We start from the raw sequence: 12,298 nt of genomic DNA, 5'->3' as shown, positions 1-12,298 counted from the left end.
GTTTCCAAGAAACATGGGAGTTATTCCCTCCTTCCCTACTTTTTAATTGTGTTCTATTAGCTTAGTACCAAACATAAAATTTAGAAATTCACAGAAAACCCTAAGAAACAAAGAAAGGACTAACAGCACAGAAATTTAATAATAACAACAAAGCTATAACAAGTGAGAGGCAAGTTATCTGGATCTTGAAGGAGACAACGGATCTGCCACATTTCCGGTCTGTGATTCAAGGCTGAGCCTTCCCTCCATCCCTCCATCTCCCTCTTCACAAAGGGCTCCTCTAGCACCACAAGCCCATGACAGTGACTGCAGCAGGCAAAGGCATGAAGGACCCACTAAGGATGGCCCCTCACTCTACAGGGCCAGTGCTTTTGGGGCCTGCTGTGTCCAATCCAATCTATTTACCAGCTAAGAGTGGGGGACATTTATACGATCGAGAGAGGGCAGAAATTCTATAGCGTACTTTTGCAAGGAACCTCTCCACATATCTGTAAAGTTTAGAGAAACAAAAGAAGGACATTCAATCATGAGTCTCACCCTGGGCTTCCCCCCTTTCCCCATACCTGCTCCTTACCCGAGGCAGGCTCTCCTAAAGATATGCCGAGGTCTGGGGTGTTCTACTGCCCTTCCAGCAACAAACCTGAACGCCTGAGGGCCCTGAGCCCAACGCCATGGGAGCCAAGGCTGCGAGGTGGGCAGGGTCCCCATAACACGTCCTGTCTGTGATGGGAGAGCAGGCTGGGCAGCGCAGAGGCAGAGCTCTGCAGAGCACTGCACTGACATACAATCCTTATTTCAGCTAACATCTCACTGGTGTAGGTTCATTGCTCCTGTGAGACAAGGATGAGGCCCAGCTTTTCTTTTCTTGGTACAATGCTGCTTAAGCATGTGGACCAGGAGAGGGAGGGAACCTGATTTGGAAACTCTCCCTTGAAAAATCCCAATTCTCTCTCTCTTACTCTGTCTCTTCTTTCTCCTCTCTCTCTCTCTCTCTCTCTGCTTCTGATGACTGAACTAGCTTGACACATTTAATGGCCCCCTCTTTGCCACTGACTTGCCCTTAAGAACCATACTACAAACAGACAACAGATAAGCAAACAAACAGGTGACTCCCTGGTAGTGCCAAAGTCTGATGAGTCTGCTTATGGAGCCTACCGTTCTCAACCATACCCTGCAGCCTGGCCGGTCGGCCCCCTTTCCAACCTCGCTTACCTCCTAACATCCCAGAGGCACACTTCAGCTGCCCCACAGGGCTGAGAACGCTGGCAGTGGTTAGGAGTGAACAGAGGACACCCCTTATCCTGCAGTTTTCCTGTTTTATCCGGTATCTCGTTTACCCAGGACTTCTTCCTCATCTTTCCCTGTTCCCTACCCTGCCCTTGGCAAACCTTTTTAGTCTTCCCCCTTCATATAACAAAGTAGGGGAAAAAATTTAAAAACAGGAAAATATAGATGAAGTATTCGGGTGCAGGGACTGATCTGTTGAGATTTATGGCTTGTAAAAGAAATTGCTTCTCACATTTCCATTCTGCTTATCTTCCCAATTTGGAAGATTAACTGAAGGCAGATATCTGGGTCCATGCACTACAAGATTCTAATTCTGAATCTTTGATTTTCCTTTAAAAAGTACCATAAAGAATTCTATTTCTCTTCCCAATTCCATCCACTTCCATCAAACTCTTCTCCCTTATGCCCCTCCCCACTTATTTCCCAAATCTCACTTTTTCTCCCCAGAAGGACTCACAAGACGGGAGGATTGCTCACAGCCCCTTAGCCTAAGGTTCCCTCCAGCCAAGGCTTCTGCCTCTCACAGAATCCCCAGCACCCTGTTTCCTTATGAGTCTCTCCAACACACTGGTGTGTTCCTTCTCTGATTCACTTCATCTTTGTTACTGACTTGTCCCACCGGAGTAATGAGTTCCATAGTGTCAGGTTCACAGCCTGCCTGCTTCTGTTATGGATGCTAATTTTGTTTCTATCAAGCTTCTAGGGGAGCTTCCTATCATGAGTATATCAGGTAAACAAGTTGACTCTTTTTTCAGATTCAAGATTTAAGAACATGCCCCTCCCCCAGCTTTTGCCTTTCATGGGCAAAGAGCCCCAAGAGTTTTACTTGGTCCTCGTGGTACAAACTCCCCACCTCTGATGATTTTGGAAGCTACGAACCCTCTCTGGCCTGTTTACACTCTCAGAACTGCATCTGTTACCCAGAGGAAAATCTTTAAGCCACCTACACTCTAAAATTTCACTCCTCACCTTTAGACCGGACGCCGGGCATACTTTCGGTGACACAGCTCATCCACTGGCTCCGGGTATCAAGTGCCTGGGAAAAGGCTGTTTTTGCCACCAAGTGCTGAGAAATTCACTGTGGAATGAGAAAAGGCAATACTCACAAAGGGCTGCATGGGGGTTGAGGAAGAGAAAATGGTAATAGGGGGCTTCCCTGGTGGCGCAGTGGTTGAGAGTCCGTCTGCCGATGCGGGGGAGCCGGGTTCGTGCCCCGGTCCGGGAAGATCTCACGTGCCGCGGAGCGGCTGGGCCGGTGAGCCATGGCCGCTGAGCCTGCGCGTCCGGAGCCTGTGCTCCGCAACGGGAGAGGCCACAACAGTGAGAGGCCCACGTACCGCAAAAGAAAGAAAAGAAAAGAAAAGAAAATGGTAATAGAGATGCCTAGACCTTCCCGTGGAGCTCTCCTGGCTGTGCTGCAAGGGGTAGCGAGGTCACCTAGTCTACACCCAGTAGAGCACTGGGCCATCAGAAGAACCAGAAGCAGCTCTCTTGGAGCTAGTACCTAAGACTTGTCTACTAGAAATTTTGTTATAGGAGTATGCCGTTTTTCTGCAGTAAACATGCCCTTCCTCCATAGAAAATCTTCATCATGTCCTTCTGCCAATGGTACCTAGCTTGAGGTGTACCTCAGAGCATCCTGTTTTCTAATAGACACTTCCTTCCTAGCCCTAAGTTTTCCAACTCTGATTCATTGTAGTATTTCAAAGTTTTGTCCGTTAACGTTCATCTCAGAGGTCCTATTTTTATTTTATTTTGGCTTCTTTTTTGCTCTAACATGTCCCCTGTTCCAGATAAGATCAATGACTACTAGGTCTAGGTTTTCTGGAACATTCTCAATTCCATAAATTCAGTCTCCTTTTCAGGGCAAGTCATGGGTCCCAAGTTTTGCTTGAAAAAATATGGTTACCCTGATTTTAAAACCACCATCTGGTTTCTCCAGTCCTAACTTTTGCTTTGGTGTACTTTTCCTTTGTTTAATTTTGGGGGCACTATTTTGTTTTATGTTTGGTAAGGAAAGGGGGTAGCTGGAAGAAGACAGTAATATTTGCTGATAACTTATTTATCATTAATTAATTCATTAATCTCTTTGGCAATCCTGCAAAGTTCGTATGATTTTAGAAATGAGGCAACTGAGAGAAGTTCAATAATTTTCTCAAAGATAAAGAGCTGATAAGTATCACAGCTCAGCTTAGACTTTGATAACTGGCTCCAAAATCTGGACTTTTTCAACTGTTGCATAGATAGCATTTTCAAAGACCATACATCTGGCTTCCATGGGACTTCATCGTCCAGTATCCTGTTTTGGGTGGTTATCTATGCTCAGCGCTGGGAAGCCACATGCTGCCTCCTACCTCTTCCCAACTCTGCCTTCTGCTTCCCCACCCAGTTCTTCCCCTTTTGCACCTAACAAACCTTCTCCCAATCATATTTGATAGAAGTCACCACTCTCACCCACTATATTCTAGACTTCTGATGAATTCCTGGCTCTCAGCTCCTGGCATAGAGTCTGAGAAAAATTGCCTTCTCCTCTCTTTCTGCCTTTTTTCTTACCCTTGTGGTAGAATTGTTCTCTTTGGTCCATTATTTCTGTAAACTTCTCAGGAGACATATGCTTCCGGGAGGTGAGACATTTTGGCAGGTCTGATGTACTGGATACCAGCTTCTCCGGGGTGGGGGGTGGGGAGGAGCCTGGGAAGCAAAAGTAAGACTCTTAAACTTACTTCATTGTCATCACCGCTACCAATCACAAGTCCAATGGAGAGCCAGGCTCTGTGGGAGATCCCGCCCCAGGGGAAAGTGCTCTATGTATGGCTTAGAATGTCAAGAAATGATAAAGCTCGGCAAACATAATGTTAGCAAAACATACAGGCAGACCCTCATTTAATCAAGGTGTATCCCATTTAGTGCTTAGATGTATGCCCTTGATCACATCCATCATAAAATAATCAACAAATGTTTACTGGATATCTCAAATCCATCAATTTCTCTTTAACCAGTTGCAACCAAACCACCACCATCACCTCTTGCCTAGACTATTTGCTGGAACAATCTGACTGGTTTCCCCATATTCACTTTTGTTTCTCATCAGTCTAGTCTCTAAGTAGTAACCAGGGAAGTGCTTCGAATACATGAATTAAACAAACTTACTCTATTGCTTAAATCCCTTCACGGCTTTCCTTTGTTCTTAATCACAACATAATTCTGTCAAGGTGGGAGCCTTGGTAGTGGTGAGGCAGAAAGTGGTTTCTTTTACCAGATGAAACTGGCCAGAAGTGCCTGATCAAAAGACTGGACTCACCTGGAGAAGCATCCTGGGATACCCGAAATGAAAAGAAACTTTCCGCTAAGCCAGAGCCATAAGAGAAGGCACCAATCCTGGAGCCAGCCAAGTCCTGGGCAGAGGGACTGCGGGGAAAGAAATCAAAACCTAAAACCACACATCAACATTATGTTCCGCACTGCAAATAAGCCACCAGTCTAGTCAACCTCTTGCAACTAGAAATGGGTTCTGGGCACTCTACACAAACAGGGACTTCTGGAAGACCCTGGGGGTAGGCCCAGAAGGAGGAAAACTTACCAAGAGGAGAACAGCTGAAGTCTAAGATACAGAAGTCACAGTGAGCATAACAGAATTTCTGGGATGTAAAAGGAACTTCTCCCCACCCAGGTAGACGAGATGAATTCAGTGAACTCTGAAGGCACCTCCAAGTGAAGGTCAGACCACTGAACTCATCTCAAGGCTCCCATGTTGACTGGCAATGCTTCAGCAGTTGTAACTTTTTTTATTATATCCTCATCAGGAATAATTTGAACAAGTCCAATGATATACATATATATTTTTCTCATGTTGTATGCATGTACTAGTACAAGTGTTTTCTTGTAAAATCCACAAAATAGAACATCTATAAAAATAAAAACTAACATTTGGGCCCCTGCTGAGCATTACTGTTTTAATTGCTTTAGACATTTAACATTCATCAAAACCTTAGAAGGTAGGTATTGTTATTGTACAAATTTTATAGTTGGGGAAAAAGAAGGCACATAAAGGTTAAGTATTTTTCCAAGGTCAAAGCTAATAAATGGTAAAGAGATTTGAACACAGGTTGTGCGCTCTAAAGCTAGAATCTCTTGACCAACATGCTTTCCTGAGTACAGAGATTTTAAAGGATGAGATCACAATATGCATAAAAGTTCTACTATTTTCCTGCTGCACCAAATAGATCTTGCTTATCCCCTGGCATCATACATGCACTTCACTTTGGAGACCACTGTTTAATACTGAGGGTAAATCTGCCTACACATACACCTTTGAAACCTGTTTCTTTCATTTTCCTTCCTTCCTTCTTTCTTTCCTTTTTGAAAAACTTCTGAACCAGAAGAGGAACAAAACTTGGTTGAACCCTCAGACCAGAGGCCATGGGTAAGAGGAGGTGGAGTCACATGCAGTACTCACTGGAACAGAAGTGAGGCCAGGCATCCATCCATCCAGGGATGAAGTGTACATATTCCCGTTGTGTGTGGAGAGGTGGAGGGAGGCCTTGCTCTTCTTGTTGAACATGTGTCTAGAGAGGCTTTTTGAAATGCTTTTTCTACGTCCTTATTGGTGTAGGTGTCTTCCAGCTTTAGCCCCCTGTGAGGCAGCCAGAGGAATAGGCCAGGCGAGAAGCCACATGAGGGAAGGAATGCAGCAAGGGAAAAAGTGTAACAGCTACTGGAGAGAAGACTTTGGGACACATGTTTTTTATAACAGAATATTTGGAAATACAGAAAACACAGAGGAAAACTGTCACTAATAGTCTTACCATTCAGAGAGAGCACTTAGGTCACAGTTTTCTTATGAAATCCATTCCTAATTTTATACAGTTTATTGGAAAGTAAAATCATGCTATACATTCTGTTTAGCATGCTTCCTTAACTAATTTTCTCTATGACATTGTCAGCTTCTCTAACATTATTTTTAAAGGCTGCCAAATGGACCATGATATGATGTACTCTACTTTAACCGATCGCCCCATTTCTGTCCTCATTAGCTAAAATAGTACAGAGAATAGCTACATGTTATTTTTTTTTTCAGGAAACATTTTTTTTCATTAAAATTTTTGTATGCAATTTTAAAAGGTTACTTTCCATTTACAGTTATCACAAAATGTTGGCTATATTCCCCGTGATGTACAATACATCCTTGAGCCTATATTAGACCCAATAGTCTATACCTCCTACATTCCTATGTTGCCCCTCCCCCTCTCCCCACTGGTACCCGCTAGTTTGTTCTATCTATGAGTCTGCTTCTTTTTTGTTATATTCACTGGTATGTTGTATTTTAGATTCCACTTACAAGTGATATCATAGAGCATTTGTCTTTCTCTGTCTGACTCATTTCACTTAGCATAATGTCCTCCAAGTCCATCCATTTTGTTGCAAATGGCAAAATTTTGTTCTTTTTTATGACTGAGTAGTATTCCATTGTATATGTGTACCACATCTTCTTTATCCATTCATCTATTGATGGACACTTAGGTTGCTTCCACACCTTGGCAATTGTAAATAATGCTGCTCTGAACGTTGGGGTGCATGTATCTTTTCAAATTAGTGTTTTGGGGGTTTTTTGATGTATACCCAGGAGTAGAATTTCTGGGTCATATGCTAGTTCTATTTTTAGTTTTTTGAGGAATAGCTACCTGTTCTTTCAAACGTGGAATTACTGAGCCAAAGATGCACATCTTTTAAGGCTTTTGCTTCATGTTTTCCTATTACTCCCCCAAATCTTTGTATTGGTTTACTATTGCTCATTTTCTCATAGACTCAATTCTGGGTATTCAAAAATTTTAAATGCTATCTAAAGAAAACATTAACTTGTTTATATTTGTTACTAATGGGTATGCACATTTAAAAATATGATTATGTGCATTTCCTCCTTGAGGAAATTTCTTGTCCATATACTTTGTTCAGTTTTCTACTTAGTGTGTTTTTCTTATTATTGATGAGACTTTCATATATTAGAGATATTAAGCTATTATCTTTGGTATATGTTAGAATTCTTTTCCATGGGGTAGGTCTTAGAAGCAGTGTTTGTGCTAATTTGGATGTTAGTGGCAGGGTTAGCAGTAATAGTTAGAAACAGGGGCAGATGTTGGTAAAATACTCCAAAACTTGAACAGATACCAAGAAGAAAGGGAAAGATTCCCTTCCCAGTGAGAACTCTTTGTATTCTTCTTTTCTGAATGTCTTGGAGTATCGCATCAATAAACAGCATTCTCCCCGCTTTATTGACATCGAAGGGGAGTGAGCTGGACTATATTTCATAGGTGCGGGGATTTGAGGCAACAAGCAAGACATTCATTAAGCCAATGGCTAGTGAGAATGAGACCAGACACTCCCCGAGTTGCCATCCTGCATTGTGATTATTTGCTTCTAGGTGTTTCTTCCTGTACAGACTGTGAGATCCTCTAGGCATGTATCATGGAGTCACATCCACTTTTGTGTCCCCAGAGTTTAGTATGATGTCTGATACATAGTTGATGTTCATAACATGTTTATTGCCTGAATAATTTAGCCACACTCCCTTCCCCCTTTCTATTACTCTCCAAAGCTTCTTATAGACACTTGATCTAGAGGTTCTGGCAGGTCCCCTGTGCTCCCTAAGATACAGGGTGAGGTCTCTGAGAAGACAATAACGCACTAACCCACGTGAGGACTTGGTGTCATTTCTACTGTGTTGGAGGATTCTTGTCTTTTCCCACAGGAGTGGCTGGTGGTCCAGACTCAAGGCATGAGGAAGCCTCCTCCTTCTCATGAAGAGGACTCACCTGAAGGCTTCCAGCCTCTTATAGAGGCCGGTCTGTGTGTTGCCACTGGCTAACAGAAAGTCATTGAACATCAGGTGAGCCAGGGATTTCTGGACCATCTTGCAGAAGGGTGTGTGAAAGATCATAAACTGTAAATCATCAAGAGTGAAATGTCGATCGATGCCAGCAGGAAGAAGAAGTGTGAAAGCAAGGATGTGGCATGATCCACTTAGACATACTCTGCAAGATCTAACTGTGCTGAGCTCTCCCAGAAAACTGGCTCCTACCTCCGGCAAACACACAAGTAAGATCTCAAGAGCCACAGCAGCATAGCCAGTGGTGTGCTGGTAATTGTTTAACAGTCCAATTTGTGGTGCTTGCTGATTTCCATGGTATAAATACTCCTGCCATGGCCTACTGCAAGCTACTAACATGAGTACAAAGTTGGGAAGAGATACACACAGTTGATTCTTACAAAGTGGGAGCCGGATGTGAACTCTGGTAAGAACCAGAGCTCTTTTCCAGGATTGGAAGGACACTGAATAGAAACTGCTGGGAGTGGAATCAAAACTGAGTAGGACAAGAACAACAGCTACAAAGGAAAGAGGAGGTCGAGGTAAACACGGGGAGGTGGAACAGAGCCAGGAAATCTCAGACAGCTAGCTGCCATATTTCTGAACACTGCACCAAAACAAAAGAGAGAGCTCAGTAAAGTTAGAAAATCTACCCCGAACCACACTACCTTTTAAAAGCTCAGGAAACTAATGTCACATAAAAATGAGCAATAAAAACTTATCGAGGTAAAATCTAATGCAAAGTTATTATAAGAAGTCATTTAACTCTGTGGTTCCCAAACCTGCTGGGCATGAGAATCACTGGGGGGGAAATAAAACAAAAACAAAATCAGAAAACATTCTTTCTGAGCCATTTGTTCTGGATAGGAGGCCATACTACTGGCTACATACAATAAGTTAAACTGGCCTAACCAGTGATGTTGACAAGGCAGTGGTCCCTTGATATCCTCAAGGGACTGATTCCAGGAACCCCATGAATACCAAAATCTGCAGATGCTTGTGTCCCTTACATAAAATGGCATAGTGTTTGTATATAACTTCTGCAATCCTCTTATATACTTTAAATCATCTCTAGATTATTGTAATACCCAATAAAATGTAAATGCTATGTCAATAGCTATAAATACAATGTAAACACTATGTATAAATTTGCCAGAGCCTGGGAAATTCAAGTTTTGCTTTTTGGAACTTTCTGGATTTTTTTTTTTTCTGAATATTTTTGGTCCAAGCTTGGTTGAATTTGTGGATGTGGAGCCTGTGGATATAGAGGACCATTCGTAGTTGTCTCCAGCAGCCTCCTTCCACTGAGCCGACAGCTACCTATGCCCTTGTATCTTTCTCCCAGTTGCCCGGAGATTTTCATCTGGAGGGGTGTCACGTGCAAAACTGCCTCCTTCTAACCCCAAACTATCCATTCTATATTCTATCCCTTCATGAAGGAATGATAAATGAGAGCTGATAAATCTATGACAACTAATGTTTCAGTAATTAATTTTAGCTTACTAGAGGTTCCCTCCCCAATACTTTCATACAACAGCTGTAGTATTGCAACTATTTTCACTGTAGATCCTCAAGGAATCACTAACGTGAAAATTTCTAAAACAATTTAGGTAGGCATACGGGGGAGAGATTTTAGGTCAGAAGAGCTTCAACAGTTCAGGTTCTTTGGTGGCAAACAAAAGAACCCTAAGCACACTAGAAAGAAGGAATATTTATAGCCTTGAGAAGGAGAGGAACTGGGGACCCTCTGGGAATCATAGAAGCACGAATTCACAAACCTTCCGTTAGGGTGTACATTAGGTAACTCAATTCCAAACAAATTTCAATTCTCAAGATTCAAATTCCAGAGAAAGAAACTTTAAGTTGTTTTTATTGGGTCACATATCCATTCCCTTGTTACGTAAGTGGAGTTTTATAATCAGCAGCTCCAAACTATGTGGAATTTCCCAAGAAGGAAAGAAAGAAGAAAAAATACAACAGATTTCCACTAGAGACCTCTCTCCAGATCTGCCTGGTTCTAGTCAGCCTGACTAGGTGACTTGAATGTACTTTTGTTGAATGAATTCTAAATGAGTAATTCAAGATATCAAAAAAAAAGTCAACCTGATGTGACTGGTTCTCAAGTGGCTTCTGTTCTGCCCCACACTGTCCCTGACACTGGACCTGGCAGTTCTTTGCATTCACTTTAAAGAATCCCCTTATATCACACATCATTGATTAAAGGTTTTGTGCTGAGACAGAGAAGAAGGCTGCATTGTACACCACAAAAAACATGAACTAAATCATTTCCAGAAACTACCCAAGTGCCCATCATCAGGAGAATGGACACATAAAACGTGGCATATTTGCAGAATGCACTACTACACAGCATGAGAATGAGTGATATACAACCATGCATGACATGAACAGCCTCACATACACAATGCTGAGTGAAAGAAGCCAGACAAAAATGAGTACAGATTGTACAGTTCCATTTAAACTATGAAACAGGCAAAGCTGATCATATTGTTCAAGGTCAGGCTGGTGGTTACCTTTTTGTGGAGGGGTCATGACTGGAACAGAGTGTGGTGCTCCAAGGACAAAGAACAAGATAAACTCAAAGGGCCAACATTGCTGGAACAAAGAGTTACAGCACTCCTATCACTCTGTCACATTGCGACCACTGCAATGTCCCAGAGCCCTCCTAAGCAGCATGCCCCGTTCTTCTCCAGCTCAGCATACTGAAAGTATACATACTCTGCCCAGTCAGCAGATGACTCGCAGGTTCCCTGGCTTTAAAAACAGACCAGAAACCCTTGCTGAGGGTCGACTCTCCCTATCAAGAAGCTGGCCTGCTGCTCTGGCAGCGACCCTTCCCTCTAATGAATTCTGTCTTCTTTACTTTCCACCTTGTGCCTGGAAATTCTTTTCCAACCCGCATTCGGACCACAACGCAGAGTGCAAGGGCAGCTTCTAGGGTGCTGGTCATGCTTTGTTTCTTGATCTGGGTGTTGGTTTCATAGGTGTGTTCTGTTTGTGAAAAGTCATTGAGGTGTGCACTTTTGATGAGCAGACTTTTTTGTGTATATTATATACTTCCAAAAAAAGTTAAAGAAATCTTATTAGACATTCCTGTTCTTCCCAAAGGCCCTCCTTGCCTGCCTGGCCAACCAGGGGTCCTCTCTGTCTCCCCTCTCAGCTGTGTCCCTGCTCTACCCCTCACGCTCAGGGATCTTTTCAGCTCCTGCTCCAAACAAGTTCCCTTCCCTGTTCGGCACGGCTCCCTGGAAGGGATAGTTTTTTGCTCTATCTGCTTCCCTCTCAGAGAATGGTCCTGCCTGAATTTCTGGCCTTCAATAGTTCTTCCAGAAGTTCTTGTGAATAGTGAATAAAATGTTCTCATTCCATTGTATTTTCACCTGAGAAAATATTTGCAAATGAGACAGGCTGGGACCTGGGACCCTTTGTTGGGACCTGGGACCCTTTGTTGCAGTGCTGCAAAGCTTGCACCTGGACACACCTCTCTTCAAGCAACGAGATACAAAGAAACTGTATGGGACTAAAAATAACTGCGTGCATGCAGCAGTTGAGGCAAATTCTGGACCCAAAAGATACAAGGAGACCAATAAACCCAACTGCCACTTTTGAAGAGCCTGGAGCAAAAGCAGGGGGTCAGGAGCAAAAGCAGGGTACTGCACATGCCCCCTGCACACAACCCCACCTAAGCAGTGGGCAAAACACCTAAGCCACCTCTCCGGCCCAACCCCTGGACACACCCCTACCCTCACCCCATATAAGGAGCAAGCTTGCCCTCCCTCAGGGAGCGATCAAGCAAGGGGACCTCTTGTTTGTTCTCTGCTCCCCCATGCTGCAGCAGGGGCCCCAATTTAAAGACTTGCCTGAATTTCTTGTCTGGTCTCTAGTCAATTTCAATTGACTGGGGAAGGCCAAGAACCCTGGTCGGTGACACAAATATTTACAGTTTTGGATTCACAAATTCTGTCCCCAAGGGATAGATAAGAAGAAGAGGCCTGGTATTCCACTAATTTACCAGTTCAGACATATTCCTTCATCTTCCTCTCCTCTCTGTTTGCTTTTTCTTAGGGTAATTAGATGCTAAGTACCAAGGGCGGAAGTCTAGTGATCGCACTTGTAAAGTTGCAGTCTGAC

General features: G+C 43.2%; 1 protein-coding gene across 1 annotated transcript; it reads right to left on the bottom strand.

Annotated features, from left to right (window-relative positions):
- Positions 1-2,044: 2,044 nt before the first annotated feature.
- Positions 2,045-8,509, bottom strand: HMGCS2 (3-hydroxy-3-methylglutaryl-CoA synthase 2). The gene is given in 7 exon segments (XM_024119887.2): positions 2,045-2,365; positions 3,841-3,978; positions 4,589-4,695; positions 5,744-5,775; positions 5,777-5,848; positions 5,851-5,920; positions 8,097-8,509. Coding segments are annotated over 7 exon segments (939 nt in total). The 3' UTR covers positions 2,045-2,258.
- Between the last annotated feature and the right edge of the window lie 3,789 nt (positions 8,510-12,298).

This window comes from Physeter macrocephalus, chromosome 4 (assembly GCF_002837175.3).
Source record: "Physeter macrocephalus isolate SW-GA chromosome 4, ASM283717v5, whole genome shotgun sequence".
NCBI lineage: Eukaryota > Metazoa > Chordata > Mammalia > Artiodactyla > Physeteridae > Physeter > Physeter macrocephalus.
The sequence above is the reverse complement of the archived record's forward strand: the minus strand, read 5'-3'. Positions and strand labels throughout refer to the sequence as shown.